Source organism: Triticum aestivum, chromosome 2D (assembly GCF_018294505.1).
Source record: "Triticum aestivum cultivar Chinese Spring chromosome 2D, IWGSC CS RefSeq v2.1, whole genome shotgun sequence".
In the NCBI taxonomy this organism is placed as follows: domain Eukaryota; kingdom Viridiplantae; phylum Streptophyta; class Magnoliopsida; order Poales; family Poaceae; genus Triticum; species Triticum aestivum.
Genome location: NC_057799.1, coordinates 470422416 through 470447423, shown reverse-complemented (window position 1 = coordinate 470447423; position 25008 = coordinate 470422416). Strand labels below are relative to the sequence as shown.

Sequence of the window (25008 nt, the reverse complement as noted above, 5' to 3'; positions counted from 1 at the left end):
GCCCATATTCCGACAAATGGTTAGAAGCCATGAAATCCGAGATAGGATCCATATATCAGAACAAAGCATGGACTTTGGTGAACTTGCCCGATGATCGGCAAGCCATTGAGATAAGTGGATCTTTAAGAAGAACACGGACATGGACGGTAATGTTACCGTCTATGAAGCTCGACTTGTGGCAAAGAGTATTTTCACAAGTTCAAGGAGTTGACTACGATGACATTTTCTCATCCGTAGAGATGCTTAAGTCCGTCGGAATCACGTTAGCATTAGCTGCATTTATGAAATCTGGCAGACGGATATCAAAACAAGTTTCCTTACCAGTTTTCGTAAGGAAAGGTTGTATATGATACAATCAGAAAGGTTTTGTCGATCCTAAGGATGCTAAAAGGTATGCTAGCTCCAGCGATCCTTCCGTGGACTAGAGCAAGCATCTCGGAGTCAGAATATATGCTTTGATGGAGTGATCAAAGTTTTTGGGTTTATACAAAGTTTGTTAGAAACTTGTATTTACAATAAAGTGAGTGGGAGCGCTACAACATTTCTGATAAGTATATGTGAATGACATATTGTTGATCCGAAATGATGTAGAATTTCTGGAAAGCATAAAGGGTTGTTTGAAAGGAGTTTTTCAAAGGAAGACCTGGATAAAGCTGCTTACATATTGGGCATCAAGATCTATAGAGATAGATCAAGACGCCTGATGATACTTTCAAAGAACGCACACTTTGACATGATTTTGAAAGAGTTCAAAATAGACCAGCAAAGAAGGAGTTCTTGGCTGTGTTACAAGGTGTGAGTATTGAGTAAGACTCAAGAGCAGACCACAGCAGAAGAGAGAGAAAGGACGAAGGTCGTCCCCTATGCTTTAGACGTAGGCTCTACAGTATGCTATGCTGTGTACCGCACATGAAGTGTGCCTTGCCATGAGTTGGTCAAGGGGTACAATAGTGATCCGGGAATGGATCACATGACAGTGGTCGAACTTATCCTTAGTATTTAGTGGACTAAGGAATTTTCTCGATTATGGAGGTGCAAAGGAGTTCGTCGTAAAGCGTTACGTCGATGCGAACTTTGACACTAATCCGGATGACTCTAAGTAGTAAACCGGATTCGTATAGTAGAGCAGTTATTTGAAATGGCTCCAAGTAGCGCGTGGTAGCATCCACAAGATGACATAGATATTCGTAAAGCACACACGAATCTAAAAGGTTCAGACCCATTGACTAATAACCTCTCTCACAAGCATAACATGATCAAACCAGAACTCATTGAGTGGTGATCACATAGTGATGTGAACTAGATTGTTGACTCTAGTAAACTCTTTGGATGTTGGTCACATGGTGATGTGACCTGTGAGTGTTAATCACATGGTGATGTGAACTAGATTATTGACTCTAGTGCAAGTGGGAGACTGTTGGAAATATGCCCTAGAGGCAATAATAAAATGGTTATTATTATATTTCCTTGTTCATGATAATCGTTTATTATCCATGCTAGAATTGTATTGATAGGAAACTCAGATACATGTGTGGATACATAGACAACACCATGTCCCTAGTAAGCCTCTAGTTGACTAGCTCGTTGATCAATAGATGGTTACGGTTTCCTGACCATGGACATTGGATGTCGTTGATAACGGGATCACATCATTAGGAGAATGATGTGATGGACAAGACCCAATCCTAAGCATAGCATAAAAGATCGTGTAGTTCATTTGCTAGAGCTTTTCCAATGTCAAGTGTCTTTTCCTTAGACCATGAGATCGTGTAACTCCCGGATGCCGTAGGAGTGCTTTGGGTGTACCCAACGTCACAACGTAACTGGGTGACTATAAAGGTACACTACGGGTATCTCTGAAAGTGTCTGTTGGGTTGACACGGATCGAGACTGGGATTTGTCACTCCGTATGATGGAGAGGTATCTCTGGGCCCACTCGGTAATGCATCATCATAATGAGCTCAATGTGACTAAGGATTTAGCCACGGGATCATGCATTACGGTACGAGTAAAGTGACTTGCCGGTAACGAGATTGAACAAGGTATTGGGATACTGACGATCGAATCTCGGGCAAGTAATGTACCGATTGACAAAGGGAATTGTATACGGGATTGATTGAATCCTCGACATCGTGGTTCATCCGATGAGATCATCGTGGAACATGTGGGAGCCAACATGGGTATCCAGATCCCGCTGTTGGTTATTGACCGGAGAGGCGTCTCGGTCATGTCTGCATGTCTCCCGAACCCGTAGGGTCTACACACTTAAGGTTCGGTGACGCTAGGGTTGTAGAGATATTAGTATGCGGAAACCCGAAAGTTGTCCGGAGTCCCAGATGAGATCCCGGACGTCACGAGGAGTTCCGGAATGGTCCGGAGGTGAAGAATTATATATAGGAAGTCAAGTTTCGGCCACCGGGAAAGTTTCGGGGTCACCGGTATTGTACCGGGACCACCGGAAGGGTCCCGGGGGGCCACCGGGTGGGGCCACCTATCCCGGAGGGCCCCATGGGATGAAGTGGGAAGGGAACCAGCCCCTAGTGGGCTGGGGCACCCCCCATGGGCCTCCCCCTGCGCCTAGGGTTGGAAACCCTAGGGGTGGGGACGCCCCACCTGACTTGGGGGGCAAGTTTCCCCCCTGGCCGCCGCCCACCCTTGTAGATGGGATCTAGGGCCGGCGCCCCCCCTCCCCCGGGGGCCTATATATATTGGGGGGAGGGAGGGCAGCAGCATGACAGCCCCTGGCGCCTCCCTCTCCCCCTGCAACACCTCTCCCTCTCGCAGAAGCTTGGCGAAGCCCTGCCGAGATCCCCGCTACTTCCACCACCACGCCGTCGTGCTGCTGGATCTCCATCAACCTCTCCTTTCCCCTTGCTGGATCAAGAAGGAGTAGACGTCGCTGCTTCGTACGTGTGTTGAACGCGGAGGTGCCGTCCGTTCGGCACTCGGTCATCGGTGATTTGGATCACGACGAGTACGACTCCATCAACCCCGTTCACTTGAACGCTTCCGCTCGCGATCTACAAGGGTATGTAGATGCACTCGTTGCTAGTATACTCCATAGATGGATCTTGGTGATGCGTAGGAAATTTTAAAATTCTGCTACGATCCCCAACAGGAGCCCCTCTGAGATTGCATCTCTCTCTCTGTTCTCTTCTGTTTCGCATTCCTCTTTTCTGGCCGAAAACTGTTTCTTAAATTCCCGGAGATTCGTAACTCTGATTGGACTGAAATTATGAGGGGATTTTTATCCGGATGTTATCTTTCTTGCGGCGGAAGAAGGGCACCAACCGTTATACAGGGGGCCGATAAGCCTGCCCAGCACGCCCAGGGTAGGGCCGCGCTGTCTGAGCTTGTGGTCCCCTCGTGCATCGTCTCGCATTGATTCCTTTTCCCAAAAATCACATATATTCCAAAATAAATATCCGTAATTTTTATCGCGTTTGGGCTTCGTTTGATATGGATATTCTGCGAAACAAAAAAGCATGCAACAAATAGGAACTGGCACTGGACACTAGATCAATATGCTAGTCTCAAAAATAATATAAAATGTTGCCAAAAGTTTGTGAAAGTTATAGAACATTGGCATGAAACAATAAAAAATTATAGATACGACGGAGATGTATCATTGGTGGACTGTCTGCTGTTTGGCGCGTCGAGCGGCAAGGGCACCGTGATCGGTCATTTATCGCAACAACGCGGAGGGGCACCACCGGCAGCACGGAAGCCGATGCAGTTCCCTGCTCCGTCGTCTCCATGCAAATCATGACCGAGATGAACTCGTGCCCGCCCACACCTAGCTTAACTATCACCTCGGGCGCTCGATTTTGACTTTCGATAGCAAGAAAGTTTCTATGAACTTCGAAACATATGAAATTTCTAAAATTTTGAAATGTGTTTCACACAAATCAATAATTTTTTGACTAAATTAGCAAAAGAGCCCGTGCATTGCAACGAGAGAAAAAATTATAATCTCCAATGGCCATGATCACATTTTGCTGCATCACCAAGATACACTATTACTCTCAATTTCATGAAATCATGAACAGTTTTTTTAACTCGTGAACATATTTGAAATTGTGAACATTTTCCAAATTCATAAACACTTTTATAAATTTTTGAACATTTTCAAATCAAGGAGATTTTTTGAATTCATGAACATTTTATACTATTTGCAAACATTTTTGTAGAATTGTGAACATTTTTTGTAACAATTTTCTTGAATCGGCGAACATTTCTAAAATGGACGAACATTGGTTTGGTAATTGGTGGAACAATTTTTTAAATCCACAGACATTTGTTTGATTTAATGAACATTTTGTGAAATGCATGATAAATTTTTTTAATCAGTGAAATTTTATGGATAAAAACTATTTTATAAGTCACAAACAGTTTTTTGAATTTTTATAATATTTTTCCATTCATGAACTTTCTAAAAAATGCTGAACATTTTTAGATTTCCCGAACATTTGTTTTCAAATTATCAAACTTTTTTAATAAGCAGACTTTTTTATAAAATCACGACATTTTTGAACCCATAAGCATTTTATGATTTGTTAAACATTTTATTTAAACATTCTCATTTTTAAATTTTTGGAACTTTTTGAAATCCCAAATTATTTAAAGTAGAAAGAAAGAAAACAAAAAAGGAAAATAAAAAACGAAATTAAGAAAACAGGCCGCCCTGACATGGGCCGGCCCAAACAGGCGACTCTGTGTGTTCTCTCAGCATGCAGAGCGCAGTATAGAATGTCTCTACTACATGGGCCGGCCCAGGCGGGGATTCCCCTGTATGAAACGTGTTTTATCACTTATAAGTGGCATTTGTGGGTCATATTTTGCAACTTCGGGGGCAATTTTCATAACGTATTGCAAGAAGCAATATCCCCTTTATTACTAGGTATAGATATAGATTAGAATAAATTTAAATTTAAGGATCAAAATATATATGCGTTGTAGCAGCTTTTGTACTAGCCAACACATGTATCTTAGTGGTGCAGCCTTGCTGTGCTTTTTAGCATACCCAAGTTCGACTCTAGGCAACGTCCAATTTTTTTGACGATTTTCAAACAGTAGTCGAAAATTTAAATAAAACTAAGAAAAGGCAGTAGTGGGCTTTCAAACTCTAGACCTATGTGATGAGAACAGAACAACGTGCCACCACGTTATGCAAAGTTTGATTTGTACAGAATGGGTTCCACCACTCTATATATGAATTTTTAAAATAATGAAATATTTCAAAGGAAATGCAAATATTTCGGTCACCCCTTGAAATTTCAGAAATTTTGTTGAATTTTTTTCCTTGGATCGGCGGTACAGCTGGTAATTCTGGATGCTCACCCTTACCTTGCGCGCCAGATATAAAAATTTCACAATGGGGCAAAGGAAAATGGAGGAAATTCTAACATTCATTTGTACAATTCTGGAAGCTTGATAAAAAAAATTCCTCCTAACCATTCAATCATAGGTTGGTTCACAATGAGGCAAAGGAAAATGGAGGAAATTCTAACATTCATTTGGACCTCTTTTTTAAATTCCTATGCAAGAATAACGAGATGAGATCCTTAGTAGCATAATAACAATCTAACTATACATTTTTATGTGGTTTGTCTTTGATTTGACCATATTTTATTAGGATTCCTACGTGTTTGCTATTCCAGTGAACCAAACATCAAAACTGATAGGATTCCTATGTTCATATATCCTCCGTTTTGCGCATGCAGTCCTATCTTATTCTCGTGATTTTTCCTGTTCATGTGGTTTTTGAATCCTGCAAACCAAAAGAGCCACTAGCGACCGAGTAAGAAAAAGGAACCATTAGCCAAATGGACAAAACTTGGTGTGTGCCTATGTCTAGGTTGTAGTTGATGCTCTTGGTTGGACAATGAACTCCCTTTGATGAAAACCATATTTAGAGGATCTGCGGTAAATATTTGCCATGCTCCACCTTGGATGCTTTAATATGGCCTCAACCGTCTATGCTCCACCTACTTTTTGTCTTCTGTGCGCAGATTTTGTGCACTTGTGTGTACATGCTCTCTATGCTAAAATAACAATATAAAAGAAAGAGGTTACAAAATTCAAAAGTGTGGAAAAAAGATACTACATGAAAATATACCGTAACAAAATATTTATTTCAAATTCTCCTAAAAAAGTGTTAATGTATAGCCTAAGCGAAAAGAGACAGGAATGAGTAGTTAAAAGGGCATATTTGGATGCTTTAAATTGGCTTCTATGCAAAAGGCACGACGATGCAAAACTTCACAAGCAACTTAAGATCTCTATATAGACTTTTACCAAATGTGTTGGAAGAATAAAAATATTTGCGATGGAGACGGTACAAAGTAGAGAAGCACCTTCGTTTGTGGGGAACCAATGGTGGCCCAAAGGTATGTTAATGTGGGATATTTTGAGGCGAATTAAACCACCTGGGGCTGGTATGTGGTTTATGGTGGGTGATTTTAACGAAGCAATGTGGCGGAGTGAGCATTTTTCCTTGCATAAAAGGTCGCCAAAACTTATGGCTAAGTTTCGTGAGGTGCTTTCAGATTGCACTTTATTTGATCTAGGATTTCATGGGTTCCCTAGACGTATAATAATAAGCAAGAAGGTAACAACAATGTGAAGGTGCATCTTGATTGCGCGGTGACGTGCCCCCAGTGGTCTTCTATTTTCCACGATTACAAGGTTTCACACATTATCAGTTCAATGTCAGAACAAAGCCCTCTCTCTACAATTTTTGGGTGTCCCTCGTACTGGTATGTTTATTAAGCATTTGAAATATGAAGCATACTAGGAGAGGGAAGGGGTGGCACTTGATGAGCAAGTTAAATCTTCTTGGAATAAAAGTATGCATGTGAAGGATTTGGGAGACGTGGCTAACAATATGGACAAGCTTATGAAATCTCTCCATGGTTGGAGCCGAGATCATATTGGCTATCTTCCAAAAAATCTTGAGAGTGCTCGACAAAGATTAAATGTGCTCTTTAAAAGAAATTATTTGAGTGCTAATATGGAGAGGAATAAATCCATGGGGAGATGGATGAGCTCTTGCCCAAGGAAGAAATCATGTGGAAGCAGAGATCTTGTTTCGACAAAATGAAATGGGGGATCAAAATACTAAGTTTGTTTCACATAAAGGCTGCTTGAAGAGCAAAGAAAAATGATATTTTTGCACTTAGAAGGAGCGGAGGGTCTCTCACGGATAATATGGAAGAGATCAAAGGTATCACGGATTCTTTTTTAAGCAGCTATATTATTGTGATCCTATGGTCAAGTTGTCTCGTATTATTTCACTTGTGAAACCTCTAGTGAATGATGATATGAATGTGGAACTTTGTAAACCTTTTTCCGGTCAAGAAATTAGTGATACTCTCTTCCAAATTGAACCGTTGAAAGCTCCCGGTCTAGATGACTTTCCAGCTGTTTCTTTCCATTGTAATTTGGGTATGCTCAAGTAGGATATTGTTCGTGTTGTCCAATAGTTCTTTTATTCTGGATGTATGTCGGAAGGGATTAATGATACTACTGTTGTTCTTATTCGTAAAGTGAAGAATCTCCCATCGGTCAAAGAATTTAGGCCTATTAGTCTATGCAATGCCATATAAAATTATCTCAAAGTATGTGGTTAACAAGCTGAGACCGTTGCTGGATGGTATGATCTCCCCTACCCAAAGTGCTTTTATTCCTGGAAAATTGATTTTGGATAATGTTCTCATTGCTTTTGAATGTATGAATTTGTTGAGTACTTTAAAAGATATTCGAGGAGCTTTTTGCGCATATAAGTTGCATCTTGCTAAATTATATGATCGTGTGGATTGGCAGTTCTTGGCAACCATGCTTGGGGCTCTTGGTTTTGCGCCGACCTGGATTAAGTGGATTATGTTTTGTGTTACTTCAGTAAAATTCTTGGTGCATTTTAATGGTAAAATGTTGGATTCTTTTCAGCCTTCACGTGGGCTCAGAAAAGGGGATCCATTAATTAACTCCATATTTATTCTTGTTTGTGGCTGAAGGCCTATCATTGCTACTAAATGATGCTTCCACTAGAGGGGTTCTTTAGGATTTTTGGCTAAACAAACATGTTCCAGGTATATCACACTTATTATTTGCTGATGACAGTCTCCTGTTTTGGAGGGATCTTTGGAGCAAGCTTTGGCCATTAAAAATATTCTAACGGATTATGAGGAGAGAATAGGTCAGTTGCTTAGCGCGGATAAGTGCTCCATTATGTTTGGGAAGAAGTGCAATTTAGAAGATCACGTGTCCATCATGGTTATTATTAAAATCACGGTTGATGGATTTGGGGATAAATATCTTCGACTGCTAGTGCCATAAGGGTGTATGAAGGCAGGAAAAATTTGTAGGAGATATGCCCTGAAGGCAATAATAGCAATTGTTATTTATCTCCAAATTTGTAATTAATGTTTATGTTCTATGCTACAACTGCAACGATCCTTGAGCCCGTATATCCATAAAGGATCATAGGAAAACCCATGTGCATGTGTGAAATAATAAATGGTAAAACCCATGTGCATGTGTGCAATACATGCAATTCAGACTAGTTGTTCAATAATTACTAGTTTCAGACTAATTGAACACAAACCAAACAAATTAAACACTGCAAGGACACTGCCAATTAAACCCATAATGGGTACACAACAACGGTACCAAGTTACAAACTAACTGAACACAAACCCTAATCCCTAACTCATAGGTGTAACATTAATTTCTATATCAAAACAGATAAAGCGAAGGGTACTAATAACTCAATGCCTCTAATTCCTGTAGTCTAACGGTGGCTTCTTGTCGGGGTGTCGACCACCCTATGGGCCAGTGCCGCTAGCGCATGCTCCAGCAGTGGCATCAAAGAGCGAAAAAAGTTGTTGTCGCAACAATTTTCCTCGTTGTCGTGGGATGCTCTGCCACCTCCCTCACGGCCATCACATGGGATGCTATTGTGCCATCTCCGCCACCTCCTACTGGTTCTTCAGCCATCATGGCAGAGAGGAGAGGAACCACGAGAGGGGAGAGTGAGACCGCCCTATCGAAAGCTAGCCAACCCTAGACTCCGACCAAGCGCGCTATCCTGGTCGAGCGTCAATGACCATTAGCAACGTCAAAAGCTGCTCAATTTTATCATGAGTGTTTTTTGTCATTGCCAACAACAGCGTTCGGTGCATTTTGCAAATGATTTGAAAAATGGTGAATTTTTTGCGAGATATGATACAATTGTGGTGGTTTTATGCATTTCACTCGTGTCCCTGAGCTTGACTAGTGTTGTTGGTCACGCTGGCATTGGTGGTCGATGGGAGAAAGGGGCGGTGGGAGGGGTATCAGGGTGGTCTAGCTCATAAGTTCCCATGGCACCTTTCGGAAACACCAAGGGCTCAACTAGAGCTCCATGTACATGACTTGGAGATCTCACTCCGGCAGGATGTGTCGGACTTACATGTCTATGTAGGATATCTATGTTGAGATTACTTGACAAATGACCAAGGTCATGGACGTACTATATGTTACCTATGATGTTCTTTGTACAACCATGATAATTGATGAAGAGATAGAAAGTTTTTTCCGCAGAAAAAAGCATGAGTTGTTAGTTGAGTAAATTTGGAATTAACTTGGTTTTATACGGATTTTTTTAGACTTACAAATACATTTGTTTAGTTAGTTTTAGAGAAGGTGGGTACAATAAAAGTACGGTGGCTCCCATTCGGTGTGACAACATAAATCTGAATGACATTCTACAAGCCTTCCCGGCGGTGCGCTCCGCTTTCCCGGTGCGATACCTTGGTCTTCCGCTATCGGTCAAGCGTCTAAAAAATATTCACTTTCAGCACCTCATTGACAAGGTCGCTGGCAAGCTCCCCCCTTGGCAGGGAAGACATGTTGCCAGTGTTGGGCGTGCGGTTCTCGTCAAAGCGGTCCTCACGACCATCGCGATTTATCACCTCACGCCTCTCGACATCCCCGCGGAGGTGCTAAACACAATTGACAGCCTTCGGCGTGCATACCTTTAGGTGGGTACGGACAAAGTTTCGGGAGGAAAATGCAAGATTAATTGGGATCTCATCTGCAAGCCTAAACAATTTGGTGGCCTAGGCGTGCTCAATCTGGACAAATTCGCTAAGGCCCTCCGTCTTCGATGGCTATGGTTTGAGTGGGTGGACAAAAACAAGCCTTGGATAGGCATGGGATCTCCATGCGCCGGAGAAGACTGTATCTTTTTTGATGCTGCTACAATGGTTACTGTGGGAAATGGGCGCACAGCCAGGTTCTGGAACTCGCCATAGTTAAATGGCTTGTGCCCCCGTGACTTAGAGCATGTCTAACAGAGCTCTCAAACTGGTCAAACCCTTAAAATAACTGCCAGTTTAAGGGTTGAGCAAAAACAGGCGCAGATCAGTACCCTCAAATCCCTAAACCCTCAAAAAAAATCCTGGCCGAACCCTCAAGTTCGAGGCCAACCTGCACTAGTGAGGGTTTGGGGCAAGTTGAAGGCCCAACCCTCACTTGGTCAACTCTGTGCGCGGGAGGGAAAATTCCCAAGCCTCCTCTCCCCGCCGCCCGCTTCATCCGCGCCGCCGCCGCCCGTTCTTGTCGCCGCCGCCAGCCATGGAGCCCCCGGCCACCCCCTTTGCCGCTCCTCCGCCGCCGGCTTCATCCGCGCCCGCGCCCATGGCCGCGCCCGTGCCCGCCCCCGCCCCGCACCTCCCGCCTCCGGCCACCTCGACCGACGCCGCCGTGGCGGAGATGGTGGCGACCACCCACATCGGCCAAAAACGGAGGCGGGCGGGCACCCACGTCGTGCCAAGCAAGCCGCCCGTGCTCGCCCCCACGGCGAAGGCGGCGAAACCGGCGTGGAAGGCGGTGAAGCCCGCCAAGCCGGCAACCTCCACCGCGGCTGCTCCCAAGCGCAAGGAGAAGCAGCTTGCAAGCTGCAAGCGGGGGGCAGAGCATACCGCGGCACCGCCACCGCCACCACCAAGAACGGCCGCTCCAACGCCGTCAACCGCGACCGACGTGTTCGATGAAATGTCCGCACCAACCGTGTCATATAGGGCCTTGCTCGACGACGCGGAGGTGAACATTGGGTCTCCTCCACTTGCTTCCTTCGACTTCCATATTGAGGAGCCGGCGGGTGAGGAGGAGGAAGAAGATGAAGATGTCACCGAGATCTGAGAGGAAGTGTTTGAAGCGGGAGGTGGTGCTCGAAGGCCAATTCGGAGGAGGTTGTGATTTTGATATGCTTCCAATGATGATATGTTTTAGGAGAAATATGCCGACTTGAGGTACAAGGACATGGCCGGTTCCAAGGGCAAATCCTTCCCATTCAAGCATTGTTGGGCATTGCTCCAACATCTTGACAAATGGAAATTGAGGGATCAAGAGAGTGCACCGAAGAAATCGGATATGCTCAAAATGGATGATAGTGATGAAGAAGGAAGAAACCATGACAAGCCCGACGGAACCAAGAAGGGAAAAGAAAGGATGAAGATGGAAGCGGAGGCATCAAGCTTGCGGGAAAAGATTGATCAAATGATCAAGTCAAAGGAGACATTGACAACGAAGGCATTGGAGACAAAGCTTATTATCACCGAGAGAAAGAAAGAGGTGAAACTTGCACAATTGGAAGCAAGGCGAGAAGATGCCAAGCGCAAGGCCGACATGGAGGAGAGGATGATCAAGCTCAAGGAAGCAAAAGCATGGAAGGAGCTCATGGCCGAGGAGAAGGAGCACATGATGATGTCTAGAAACGACATGGATGAAGAGCAATTGGCGTGGTGGAAGGAGTACAAGGAGAACATCGCGGACAGGAAGAGGCTACTGCGTGGTGCTGGTGGTGGTGCGTCGTCTACTCTCCGAGGTGAGTCTCCGATGAGTGGTGGAGGCGATGGAGGTGTGGACAACTTCACCGGTGCTTGAAGTTGTTCGTACGTTTTATGTTTTGCAAATGATGTCTCCGATGACTATGTGATGATGATCATTTGCACGTTGTATGTTTTGCTATGATTTCCATGGGATTTACTATGTGATGATGATGATTTGCAAGTTTGTTTCATGTATATGATCATGATCATTTGCAAATTTGAGAGTGATTTATGTTGTGGGTTGGTTTGAGGGCACTGATCTGCGCCAGGGATTTTCGGCCTTCAAAACGACATTTTCTCAGCCCTCAAACTGGTTTTGAAGGTTGAGTTTTTGAGGGCTGTGTTAGACATGCTCTTAGCACCAAGCATCTTTGCCATTTCACGCAACAAGAATTCCTCCGTCCAGCAAGCCCTTACCAACAACAACTGGATTGCTCTCATTGACACCTCCAATGGCTTGTCGCTCGCACATGTCCAGCAGTTTGCTAACCTCTAGGAGAAGATTTCCATGACTCTTTGCCTGATGACATAGAAGATTTCATCATTTGGAAGTTCACCAAGGATGAGGTGTACTCTACTTTCTCAGCCAACAGGGCTCAGTTTGAGGGACTCACTTCGTCGGATTTTGTTCACTCAGTGCGGAAGGTCTGCCCCCCCCCCCCACACACACACACATACACACACACACCCACACACACGCGGTGCAAGTTCTATGTGTGGCTTGTCCTTCAAAATACGATTTGGACACTGGATCGACTGTTACGTCGCCGCTGGCCAAACTGTGGCCTCTGGCCTCTTTGTAAGCAACGCCAAGAGTTGGCCGCCCATCTCCTTTTCCAACACCGCTACACCACCCGCATTTAGACCCATATTCTTCCGTGACTTGGAATGCATCACATCATTACGGCGGCTTGGCAGACAATGACTTCGGTGAGAGCATGGTGGAGCGGCAACCTTCAGATTCGCCTTGGATCCCCTAAGGCGCCCGCCTCCCTGATGATGCTTATCTCATGGGAGATATGGACGGAGCATAATGCCAGGGTCTTCAGAAACACGGCCATCCCTTCCACGGTTCTAACCAGTAAGATCAAAGCGGAAGTGTCTCTTCGGGCGATGGCCGGTGCGAAGCACATGAGTCTTGTAATGCTGCGAAAGTAGACATAATATTGTTTTTTCTGTTAGGCCCTTTGCGGCTTTTGTTCGAAACTTCCTTCTTAATCAATGAAATGGCAAATCTTTTTTTGCCTTGTTTCAAAAAAAAGAGCTCAAAATCATTCTAGTATCTTGCGTGCTAGTGGGAGTCGTTGTATAGATGCATGTATGAACATACATACACTTGGAACGCAGCGTCTATTAATTTATTTCGCATGGCATTTTGTTACGGAGGAACATGGCGCGACACGACACGCAGAAGACACTAAAAAAAAGAAAGCATTTGCGTCCGATCGATCGGTTTAAACAGCTGGTTAGCAACGGCCGGCTCCGTCGTCGGCCCATTGATGAGCTCACGAGATGATGCTGGCTGGCGCCGACTTGGTGAGCCCCCAGCTGTGCAGGACGGCGCCGGAGACGTCGTAAAAGGCGAGGCGCGCCTCGGCCGCCGTGAGCTCCATGGACAGGAAGCCCTGGCCGTCATACAGGAACTCCATCTTGTCGGAGGTGGCCTTGAACTTGCCCGCCCACGCCTTGGACCCGCCGCCGCTCGTCACGAACTCCACCGGGCTGTCGATGCTGGTGATGTGTTGCAAGCAGTGGTCGTGGCCGTTGAGGTACATGTCAACCCCATGGGCCTGCACGAGACACGGAAAGTGTTGGCCATGGTCAGCCACAATAATGCATGCATGCATGCGCAACATGTCGTACGTACCTTGAGGAGTGGGAGGAGGTGCTCGCGGAGCTCGGTGGTGTTGCCGTGCTCGCAGCCGCTGCTGACGGGGTGGTGGCCGACGACGACCTTCCACGTCGCGTTGGACGCCGCCAGGGCGTCGTCCAGGTCCTGGAGGAGGGTGGCGATGTAGGTGTCGCGGGGAGCCACGTTCCTCCAGTCGAACTTGCTCTCGTTCCAGTACTTGAGGACGAAGGGCGACGTGTCCACCAGGAAGAAGTCCACGATGTCTGCTTCCACGATGAAGGACTTGTTGACGGAGGTCCACCGGCTGTCCACCTCGCGAATGGCCGGGCTCTGCTGCGCCAGCGCGTCGCCCGTGTAGTCGTGGTTGCCGAGGACTGCATGCCACACCCGTGACGCAGTCGCATTATTTGTGATCGAGAAGAGAAGGAATAGTCGCGGCAGTTATGGATGCATACCGATGTACCAAGGCTTCTGAATGCTGGAGGCGGTGTAGATGTCGGTGAAGGACGCCATGAAGAAGGCCGTGTCGTTGTCACCGGCGAGGCCGTCGTTGTAGAAGTTGTCGCCGGTGGAGATGACAAAGTCGGCGGCCAGCTTCTCGCCGATCACTCCCATCTGTCAACACGTATACACTTTGGCCAATGACCGGGAGTTTTCTTAACGATAAGATGTAGTACAACTAATTAAATGACCTATCTGCTTTCGGCTACTTATATGACAAAGGGCAGCAATTAGTTTGTACTACCAACTACTTATATGACAAAGGGCCCGCTCTTATCTCTTGGCAATTAGCTACACGTGAAATGGCAGTGATGCTAAAGCATATTGTTAATTTAGCACCAATAGTTTGTAAGTAGGTGTTTATGTATTTAACTCGTACAAATTGGGTTAGCATTCTTTAAGCACTCACATATAAGTACGTAAAAAAACATAGAACTCAGTTTGCGAGTGTACCTGCTCGGCAACCAGTGTCTGGTTGAACTGTCCACCCCTTCCCCAGTCCCCGACGGCGAGCACGGTGAGTGACCCATCCTCCTTTGGCGAGTGCTGCACCCGCTGCAGCTCGGCCGCCGCCGGCGAGAGCAACACCAGCGCGCTAACAAGGATCGCGATCACCGCCATTTTCGGCCGGTCGGCGATCGAGCTAGGCGACTTGAGCTGCTATTTGCTGGATGGAGAAGAGAGCAAGGTGGAGGCGATGGCTAGACGAGCACCCAGCCACGGGTATTTGTAGCGGCCGGCCGGGCCGGGGCAGTGATCGAGCGTTCGAGCTTGCGTTCGGCGCCACCCCCAATGATTTACGTCCGTTGGCCGCAATTAATTAAAGATCAATTGCTGATAAGATGCGTGAGTGCTACGTACTCGCGGGGCATTCAACAGCGGAGGTTGGCGCGTTGCATTGCACGGACGAGAACGAGATGGATATGGTTAACCCACGGCCGGGACATGCATGCATGCTTGCTTGCGGAGAACAGCCTAGGTATCCCTCAAGTTATATATTTATCCGTAAGTTCTACAAGTACATACAGTGCTGTGGGATCGTGGTACTAGCTACTCTTCAAGGCTACGAGATACTCCATTGCACGCTCAAGCAAAGCCCTGTCCTTCCACTCCCTCTCCTGGCCCTCCTTGTTTGAGATTCCGCGGCCAAAAGGTGTCTCGGAGCGATGGAGGGCGTGGCTCACTATCCTTTTATCCTCGTGTCATGGTCAATGGTTGTGCCGGAAACAAATTTTGTCAGTGCCCAGGAGACCTTGTCTACTTGCTGCAATGATCTTAACCTAACAAAGTAGAAAGCCTGGGATCTCAACTTCCTCAAGGAAGCCATAAACATTTTGTTATTGGAGGTGACTTTAACATTATTATGAAAATAAATAAACCGGGTACTCCTAGGCATTGGAGCTTTGTTTTCAATGCAATCATTGAACCAGTGGGTTGAGGAAAGTACAAATGAATGGCATGCAATTTACTTAGGGGAACAATCTCCCTAACCTACTTTTGAAAAGTTGCATACTATCCTTTGTTGTACAGATTGGGAGGAAAATCGCCCTATCAATGTAGTCAATGATCTAGTTAGAGAGAATTATGGCCGTGCTCCTTTATTCTTAGATACAGGAGATGTCGTTAACTCTTATACTTTTTTAGATTTGAAAACATTTTGTTCTTCAAAGATGGGATAAATAAAATTGCTATTGATGTGTGACTTGATCCTAATATCGTGGGATCTAATATTGAGAGGTGGCAAAACAAGCTCAGGAAGCTTAGAGCCAAACTACAAGGTTGGGATAGAAATATGAACGCTTTGTATACAAAGTTTTAAAAAACAAATCTTACCAGATGTTATATTGATAAGTTCGATGAATTGCATGGCCTCGCTGCTAACATGAGGCAGGAGCAAGAAAATATGATATCACAATTGGATAGGCTCATGAAGCATGAAGGATTAAAATGGAAACAGAGAGCTCATATTGCAGAAATATTGCAAGGAGATAGTAATGCCAAGTATTTTCATGCCATGGTTAATGGGAGGCATATAAAAAATAGGATCTTATCTCTTGACCAGGATGAGGGACATATCAAAGGAGATAAATAACTTATTACTTATATTAGATTTTTTTATAAAAACTTATGTGGGCGCCCTGAGGTGTCTAATGTTTCCTTAGATATAGACAATCAAGAGTTGTGCATCCAGAAGTTGCTGACAAAGTTAGTTGCATATCTCAGTATGGAAGAAATTAAGGTGGCTTTTTCTGGTATGGCCCATAATAAGTCACCTGGTCTTGATGGTTTCACTGCATGCTTTTATCGGCATTTTTGGTAGCTGGTTAAATTTGACCTGAAAGGCCTCTTTGACGATTTTCATAAGGGGGATTTGGATATCTCTAGGCTAAACTATGGGGTTATCACTTTGGTTCCAAATACAAAAAAGGCCTAGAAAATTCAACAGTTTAGACATGTATGTCTTATGAATGTTAGTTTTAAAAGATTTACAAAGGTCTTGATGAATAGGCTTAATGGGGTTGCCGGGGATGTAATTTCACCTATGCAAACCGCCTTTGTAAATGGAAGATATATTATGGAAGGGGTGATGATCCTTCATGAACCTTTAAACAACATTCATGCAAAAAACTGGTCGTACCTTTAAGGTTGACTTTGAAAAACTTATGATAAGGTCAAATGGCCTTTGGTCTTGCAAATGCTTAACATGGAAGGATTTCCAAGCAAACGGATCGATTGGGTTATGTCTACCATTAGAGGGGGAATGTTAGCACTAAGGTTAATGATAACATTGGCCTTTTTTCCTACTTACAAAGGTTTAAGGCTGGGGAACTCGTTATCCCCTTCGATCTTTGATCTAGCAGTTAATGCTCTGCCCATAATCATGGATAGTACTAGACATAATGGGTTGGTTAAATGAGTGATCGAAGATAATATTGAGGCGGGGGGGTGTTAACATGCTGCAATATACAGGTGAGACAATATTGCTCCTGCAGGATGATTTTGATAGTTCTCACAACTTAAGAGTTCATTTTGTATTTGTTTGACAACATGTTAGGTTTAAAAAACAATTTTCACAAAAGTTAATTGTTTCTTTTTTTTGGGAGGGGGGAGGGGGTTGGTGATAAAGAAAACTCTTTTGCTGAGATATTCACATGCCACATTGGCTCCTTGCCTATGAAATATTTAGGACTACTAGTGGATGAAAAAATAATTAGGAATAAATAGTGGGAAACCCCTAAACATAAGACTAAGAACAAATGTAGTAGCTGGCAAGGTAGGTTGTTGGACAGTGCCCGAAGGATCACCTTGAGATAGTTCTCTTTACTAGGGATTCCCAATTTCATGATATCCTTCTATGGATTGTCTGTGGGAGTTAATAGAATTAAGGTTGGACTTTTTTTGAGCAAGACTCTTGTGGCAAGAATAAGCAGAAATAAATATCACTTGGTCAAATGGTCTGAGGCCACCTTTGGTTCATAGGGTAGAAATATTATAGGAATAGGAAATTTGTAGGAAATGACATGGCATGCATATCAAATCCTATGAATAGAAATAGGAAAAAAAATGTCCTTTGGTTCACATCATAGGAATTTTTCCATTGAGTCTAGGCTAATGTTTATTTTCCTATGAATTATGGAGGATAGGAAGAATTCCTCAATAGGAATAGGAATCCATTCCAACAAACCAAAGGACTCCAAAGGAATTTTTCCTATAGAAATCCTATCATGTAGAATTCCTCCAAAGTCCTGCAAACCAAAGGAAGCATGAGGTTTGCAGAAAAAAAAGATTTGGGTGGTTTGCAAAATCAAAATTTGGCCTTCATGAATCAGTTCTGTTATGTAAATGGTGGTGGAAGATCTTTAACACCCAGGGCTTGTGGAAAATATAATGAAATCCAAATATGTGAAAAGTATGTGCATTGCTGGGGTTAGGCCAAAGTAGGGAGATTCCCAATTTTGGAGTGGCTTGCTCAAGCATAAAGAACATTTTATTCTCTTTATGCAAGTTCATGGTGGGTAATGGAAAAAATGTAAGATTTTGGAAGAGAATTGGATTAGGGGTAGACCTTTGAAGACCAATTGTCTTAGATTGTATAATATTTGTTTTGATAAGAACCACTCTATAGCTGAGGTTTCTAACAAGGGACTTGATGATATACGGTTTAGGAGAACCCTCTTAGGGATTCTTTAGAACTTTGGAATCATATAAAGAAGGTGTGTATGAAGTTTAATTGAATGACCAAGAGGATTGATCAACTGGACCTTAATAATAAAAAGTGGCATCTTACTACAGGGAGCTAATTGTGGATAAGATCAAGTATCCACATATTTTCCAATGGAAGGCTAAAATGCCTCCCAGGATAAAGAAAAAATTATGTGGATTTTGCTTAGAAATAGTGTGTTAACTAGAGATAATTTGGCAAAGGGGGGTTGGCCTCGTGACCAGGCTTTCCCTTTCTGTGGCAGAAATTAAATTTTTAATCACCTGTTTCTGCAATGTTCGGTTGCTAGAATTCTATAGAATAATATGAAATGTGCCTTTAATCTAATGGACATTCCTGATAATATAAATGATCTTTTTATGTATGGATTAAAAGATTTGGTACAAATTAAAACACGTCATGTCAGTTGGGGTGTCTGTGGTCTTTTTGACTATTTGGCGCCTAAGAAACAGAGGTGTCTTTGATAACAAAAGAATTGTCAATCCCGCCGTTCCTGTTAAATGAGCAATAAATAATTGTCGGGAGTTTTTATGGGATGACTTGGACAAGATGTCAAGATTTACGACAGCAAATTCCTAGTGGCTTGGCAAAATATTGCAAACCCGAATGCTATAGCGGTCTCAGAGTAATTGATCTGCATAAACACAGTATATGCGTTTGAGATGGGGGTTGCCTATTATACGTAGATCCGTGTGATGTTTTACAATCTGGCACATTTCAAGGCTGAAGATGTGTCGGCGTTCTAGGAACGGGGGTCTCTAGACTTGCCAGCCTGCGGCCCACGGCGTGGCTAAGTTAGCAGGCCGTACGGCCATCTTCATCAACAAACCATCCAAGACCCTCGCGAGGGGCCAAGCCTCGCGAGGCGGACGACGCAAGACCTTCTCAGGAGTGGCCTAGCCAGGCAGGCTCACGAGGAGCGGAGATATCAAGGCGAGGAAACCTCACGAGGCTTTCGTGACGTGAGCCATGACGATCGACACCAGACGGGCGCCAGGCGGGCGCCAGCGCGCGCAGCGTCCTTGTTTCCTCTTCGGTGCTAAAGGAGCAGGCGCAGGCGCGGAGTACCGAGGCATCAAGCAAAGGTTTCCATATCAGTGCAACGAGACCAAGACCAGCAGGACGGCCAAGCAGAGGTCACCATGAAGCCCAAGACGGCGTCATCATCAGAGCCTTTTGCATGCGAAGACCGCCTTTGTCAGGATAGCTTGTACTAACTGTCCCCCTTCAAATTTGCCCGCCGTTGTTGGCTCCCTTCCCGCTCAATATTTGGGAAGAGGACCAGGGCCTTTATAAATAGGTCTAGCCACCGTAGTAGTGAAAAAGGGGGATCTGAGCTCATCTTGGACTGGACCCATTCCATCCTCACACGCACAAGTTCGCAGAGCACAAGAACACCTCAACCTCAGGAGGCTGTTCTTCCCCTTGTACTGTTCATCATCAGCCCAAGAGGCAATCCACCACCACACACTGGAGTAGGGTATTACACCACAACGGTGGCCCGAACCAGTATAAATCTCGTGTCTTTCTGTGTTGCGAGTTCATCGAGTTCGTCCACGAGATCTTAGCGAGTTAGGGCGTAGATCGGTAGAAGGGAAAGACTTCGCGCGCACCCCAGAGTTCGAACCTTAAGGGTTTTGCCGGAACTCGAGATCCGACATCTAGCGCGCCAGGTAGGGGTGCGCCGTAGCTTCCCTTTCGTCGATCCGTCGCTCCGCCGTCTCCATGGCGGACGCTCGCCGCGCTCGAGCTGAGCGCCGGGCTGCCCTCACCGCCCGTGTTGCTCAGACGGCTCCTGTCGGCGGGCCACCTCGTCGTTCTCCGTCTCCCGCCGCCAACGCCGCCACTGGACCAGCGGGGAACGAGCAGCAAGCGTCCTCGCTGCATCCATCAGTGCGGCAGGACGGCCGCACCGCCACTCCATCGCTGACCCCGGCTGGTTCTTCATCCCACGCGTGCCGCGCTCCCATGGAGGCGCGGGCCGCACTCCTCGCCGCGAACGAACTCCTGCGCTACCGCCCGGTCGACGACCTCTACGAGGAGTGGCTCGACCGCGTCGCCAAGCTCGTCCGCGCCGCAGGGGGCTCCCCGGCGCCGTCCCTCTCTCTGCCTCACCCTCCGCCAGCCACAGGCGACGTGGCTCAGGCCGCGCCTCCACCACCTCTGCCCCAAGACTGCGCCTTGGCGCCAAGGCGCGCGGCCCCACGGCGCGATCCGCCGCGCCCGGTGCCCGCGCGCGAGGAGAGGAGATGCCAAGAAATCCCTCGGCCGCGAGAAGCTGCACCCGCGCTCCCCGCGCCACCTCGTCAAGACCACGCGCTGCCTGCGGCGGCGGCGCGCGGGCCTCATCAAGACCATGCTCCACCTCCGAGGCGGGCCGCGGCAACCACGGCCGGCTGCCGCGCCTTCACCTTTGAGCTGCGTATCGTCGCCTGGCCGGGCAAGTTCAAGCCGGATCTGCCCCCTCGCTACGATGGCACCGCCGATCCCGCTGAGTTCCTGCAGCTCTACGAGCTGAGCATCGAAGCAGCCAACGGCGACAAGAAAGTCATGGCGAACTGGTTTCCCATGGCTCTCAAGGATGGGGCCCGCTCCTGGCTCCTGAACCTGCAGCACGGCTCGATCTCCTCCTGGGACGAGATGCGCGACCGCTTCGTCGCCAACTTACAAGGCACCCGTGACCGCCCGCCGGCCGCGGGCGACCTGCGCCGCATCAAGCAGCAACCAGGAGAGACCCTCCAGAAGTACATCCAACGCTTCAACAACACACGCCTCAAGATCCCCAAGGTCACGGACGAGGCCATCATCTCCGCGTTCTCCGATGGCGTCCGTGACGTCAAGATGAAGGAAGAGCTTGCCATCCACGAGGAGTTGTGCACGTCTCAGGAGTTGTTCAACCTGGCGACCAAGTGCGCAAGAGCTGAGGAGGGGCGCCTCTCCCTCCTCGAGTTGCCAGCCGCGGGCGCATAGGAGAGGAAGGCCATGGCCAAGGACGTGAAGCGCAAGGAAGCGGCTGTGCTTGCAGCGGAGCCCGACACCAAGCGGGGCAGAGATCAGCCCGAGTCATCCAAGAACAGCCGGCCGTTCTGTGCCTTCCACAACTTGAACGCCCACAACACCAGCGACTGCCAAGAGCTCAGGGCCATACGTGAGGGACGTTTCGGTCGACGCCCCGAACGCAGCGACCGTGGCTACGGCCGTGGCGGAGGACGTGGCGGCGGACGCTGGGACGACCGGGGCCCACGTCAGGAGTGGCGCGACCGCCCTCACGAGGACCGCTGGCAGGATCATCCTCGCGAGGGCGCCTGGAGAGACCAGCCTCGTGAGGACCGTCCTCAGGGCAACGCCGGTCTTCCCCCGCTGCCGCCACCACCAAGGAGAAATGAAGACCACCACCAAGACGAAGGGGCTGGGGGCTTCCAGGAGCCGCGTGCAATCGCCTGCATCTTGGGCGGAGCTCAGGCCCCAGCCTCGCAGCGCATCTTCAAACAGTTTGCTCGTGAAGTGAACGCAGTCCTCCCCAAGCTCGAGGCCACGCGCCCGCTCAAGTGGTCCCAGTGCGCCATCACCTTCAACTCTGCAGATCAGCTCAAGTGCGCGGCCACCGCAGGCGCCCTCCCAATGTTGTGCTCCCCAGTCATCAGCAACATGCAGGTTACCAAGACCCTCATCGACGGCGGCGCAGGGCTCAATGTCCTGTCCGTCGACACATTCGACAACCTCCAAGTGACATACGGGCAACTTCAGCCTACCAAGCCTTTCTCAGGAGTGACCGACGGCTCCACCACACCGATTGGGAAGGTCCGCCTCCCAGTCACCTTCGGGGAGCACAAGAACTACCGCACCGAGCTCATCGACTTCGACGTCGCCCACATCCATCTGCCATACAACGCCATCCTCGGGTATCCAGCCCTGGCCAAGTTCATGGCCGTCACCCACCACGGCTACAACGTCCTCAAGATGCCGGGAAGCGGTGGAATCATCACGGTCCCATGTGAAGAAAGAGACGTGGTGTGCTCCCTTGAGTGCGCCTTCCAAGCTGCAGCAATCGACGACCCCGACAGCAGAAGCGAGGGCCCTTCGGAGGCCGTCCCCAAGAAGAAGCAGTTGCGCCGTGTCGAGCCTCAGGAAAGCGGCGTCGCGGCTAGAACCTCGTCAGGATCAGCGCCCGCTCCAGGGGCGCCTCCCTCAATCGCATAGGAAGGCGCGCCCAGCGCCCTCCTCGGGCAAGGCTCGGGGGCTTTCTTTTGGAAGGCCTCAGACCTTGCCCACGTCATGAGGGAGGCGCTAGGGTGATACGTCTCCAACGTATCTATAATTTTTGATTGCTCCATGCTATATTATCTTCTGTTTTGGACATTATTAGGCTTTATTATACACTTTTATATTATTTTTGGGACTAACATATTAACCGGAGGCCCAGCCCAGAATTGCTGTTTTTTGCCTATTTCAGAGTTTTCGCAGAAAAAGAATATCAAAGGAGTCCAAACGGAATGAAACCTTTGGGAACGTGATTTTTGGAACGAACAAGATCCAGGAGACTTGGACCCTACGTCAAGCAACCAACAGGGAAGCCACGAGGTAGGGGGCGCGCCTACCCCCCCCCCCCCCCAAGCGCGCCCTCCACCCTCGTGGGCCCCCTGTTGCTCCACCGACGTACTTCTTCCTCCTATATATACCTACGTACCCCCAAACGATCAGAGAAGGAGCCAAAAACCTAATTCCACCACCGCAACCTTTTGTACCCACGAGATCCCATCTTGGGGCCTGTTCCGGAGCTCCGCCGGAAGGGGCATCGATCACGGAGGGCTTCTACATCAACACCATAGCTCCTCCGATGAAGTGTGAGTAGTTTACCTCAGACCTTCAGGTCCATAGTTATTAGCTAGATGGCTTTCTCTCTCTTTTTGGATATCAATACAATGTTCTCCCCCTCTCTCGTGGAGATCTATTCGATGTAATCTTCTTTTGTGGTGTGTTTGTTGAGATCGATGAATTGTGGGTTTATGATCAAGTTTATCTATGAACAATATTTGAATCTTCTCCGAATTCTTTTATGTATGATTGGTTATCTTTGCAAGTCTCTTCGAATTATCAGTTTGGTTTGGCCTACTAGATTGATCTTTCTTGCAATGGAAGAAGTGCTTAGCTTTGGGTTCAATCTTGCGGTGTCCTTTCCCAGTGACAGTAGGGGCAGCCAGGCACGTATTGTATTGTTTCCATCGAGGATAACAAGATGGGGTTTTTATCATATTGCATGAATTTATCCCTCTACATCATGTCATCTTGCTTAAGGCGTTACTCTGTTCTTATGAACTTAATACTCTAGATGCATGCTGGATAGCGGTCGATGTGTGGAGTAATAGTAGTAGATGCAGGCAGGAGTCGGTCTACTTGTCTTGGACGTGATGCCTATATACATGATCATACCTAGATATTCTCATAACTATGCTCAATTCTGTCAATTGCTCAACAGTAATTTGTTCACCCACCGTAAAATACTTATGCTCTTGAGAGAAGCCACTAGTGAAACCTATGGCCCCCGGGTCTATCATCATCATATTAATCTTCCAACCCTTAGTTATTTCTTTGCTTTTTACTTTGCTTTTATTTTACTTTGCTTCTTTATCATAAAAATACCAAAAAGATTATCCTATCATATCTATCAGATCTCACTCTCGTAAGTGACCGTCTAGGGATTGACAACCCCTTATCACGTTGGTTGCGAGGATTTATTTGTTTTCTGTAGGTGCGAGGGACTCGCGCGTAGCCTCCTACTGGATTGATACCTTGGTTCTCAAAAACTGAGGTAAATACTTACGCTACTTTGCTGCATCACCCTTTCCTCTTCAAGGAAAAACCAACGCAGTGCTCAAGAGGTAGCAAGAAGGATTTCTAGCGCCGTTGCCGGGGAGGTCTACGCAAAAGTCAACATACCAAGTACCAATCACAAACCCGTATCTCCCGCATTACATTATTTGCCATTTGCCTCTCGTTTTTCCTCTCCCCCACTTCACCCTTGCCGTTTTATTCGCCCTCTATTTTTCGTTCGTCTCTTTTCTGTTTGCTTGTTGTTATGGCTAGTCCTTTGTCTTCTTCGTTGTCTCCCGAAAATGAAGTTCTCAATTTTAAACAAAGGGAGGGAGAAAATTTGAAAGATGCTTGGTATCGAATTTGCAATGCCCAAAATAGATCTGCCAGGAAGCAATCTACTTCCGTTCTTCTCCGCAATTTTTATGTAGGCACTAATCCTTGGTATAGATATATTCTTGATACCATTACCGGAGGGAATTTCTTGGGTAGCCATACTTTTGACTCTTATAATGCTATGATAGATTTATTTGGCTCACCACCTCTTTTGGTTAATGGAACTATGTTAACTTTGGAGCATGTAATGCAAAGACTTGAAATTATTGAAAATAAAGTTGCTACCGTAGAGTTAATTGAAAATCTGGATAAAAAGATCCACAACCGAATTACCCAATATGGATCTAAGGTAGGAGTCACTTTGAAAAATATTAAGGAGAAGGAACCCATAGTTAATGAAAGAATCAATCAAG

General features: G+C 46.6%; 1 protein-coding gene across 1 annotated transcript; it reads right to left on the bottom strand.

Moving 5' to 3' along the window:
* Window positions 1–13182: 13182 nt before the first annotated feature.
* Window positions 13183–14939, bottom strand: LOC123049594 (purple acid phosphatase 3-like). Its single transcript, XM_044472487.1, has 4 exons — window positions 14680–14939; window positions 14181–14340; window positions 13741–14099; window positions 13183–13663 (listed from the first exon to the last, which is right to left on the bottom strand). The coding sequence occupies exons 1-4, from the start codon at window positions 14845–14847 to the stop codon at window positions 13379–13381; spliced, it is 972 nt and encodes a 323-aa protein (XP_044328422.1). The 5' UTR covers window positions 14848–14939; the 3' UTR covers window positions 13183–13378.
* Window positions 14940–25008: the final 10069 nt, after the last annotated feature.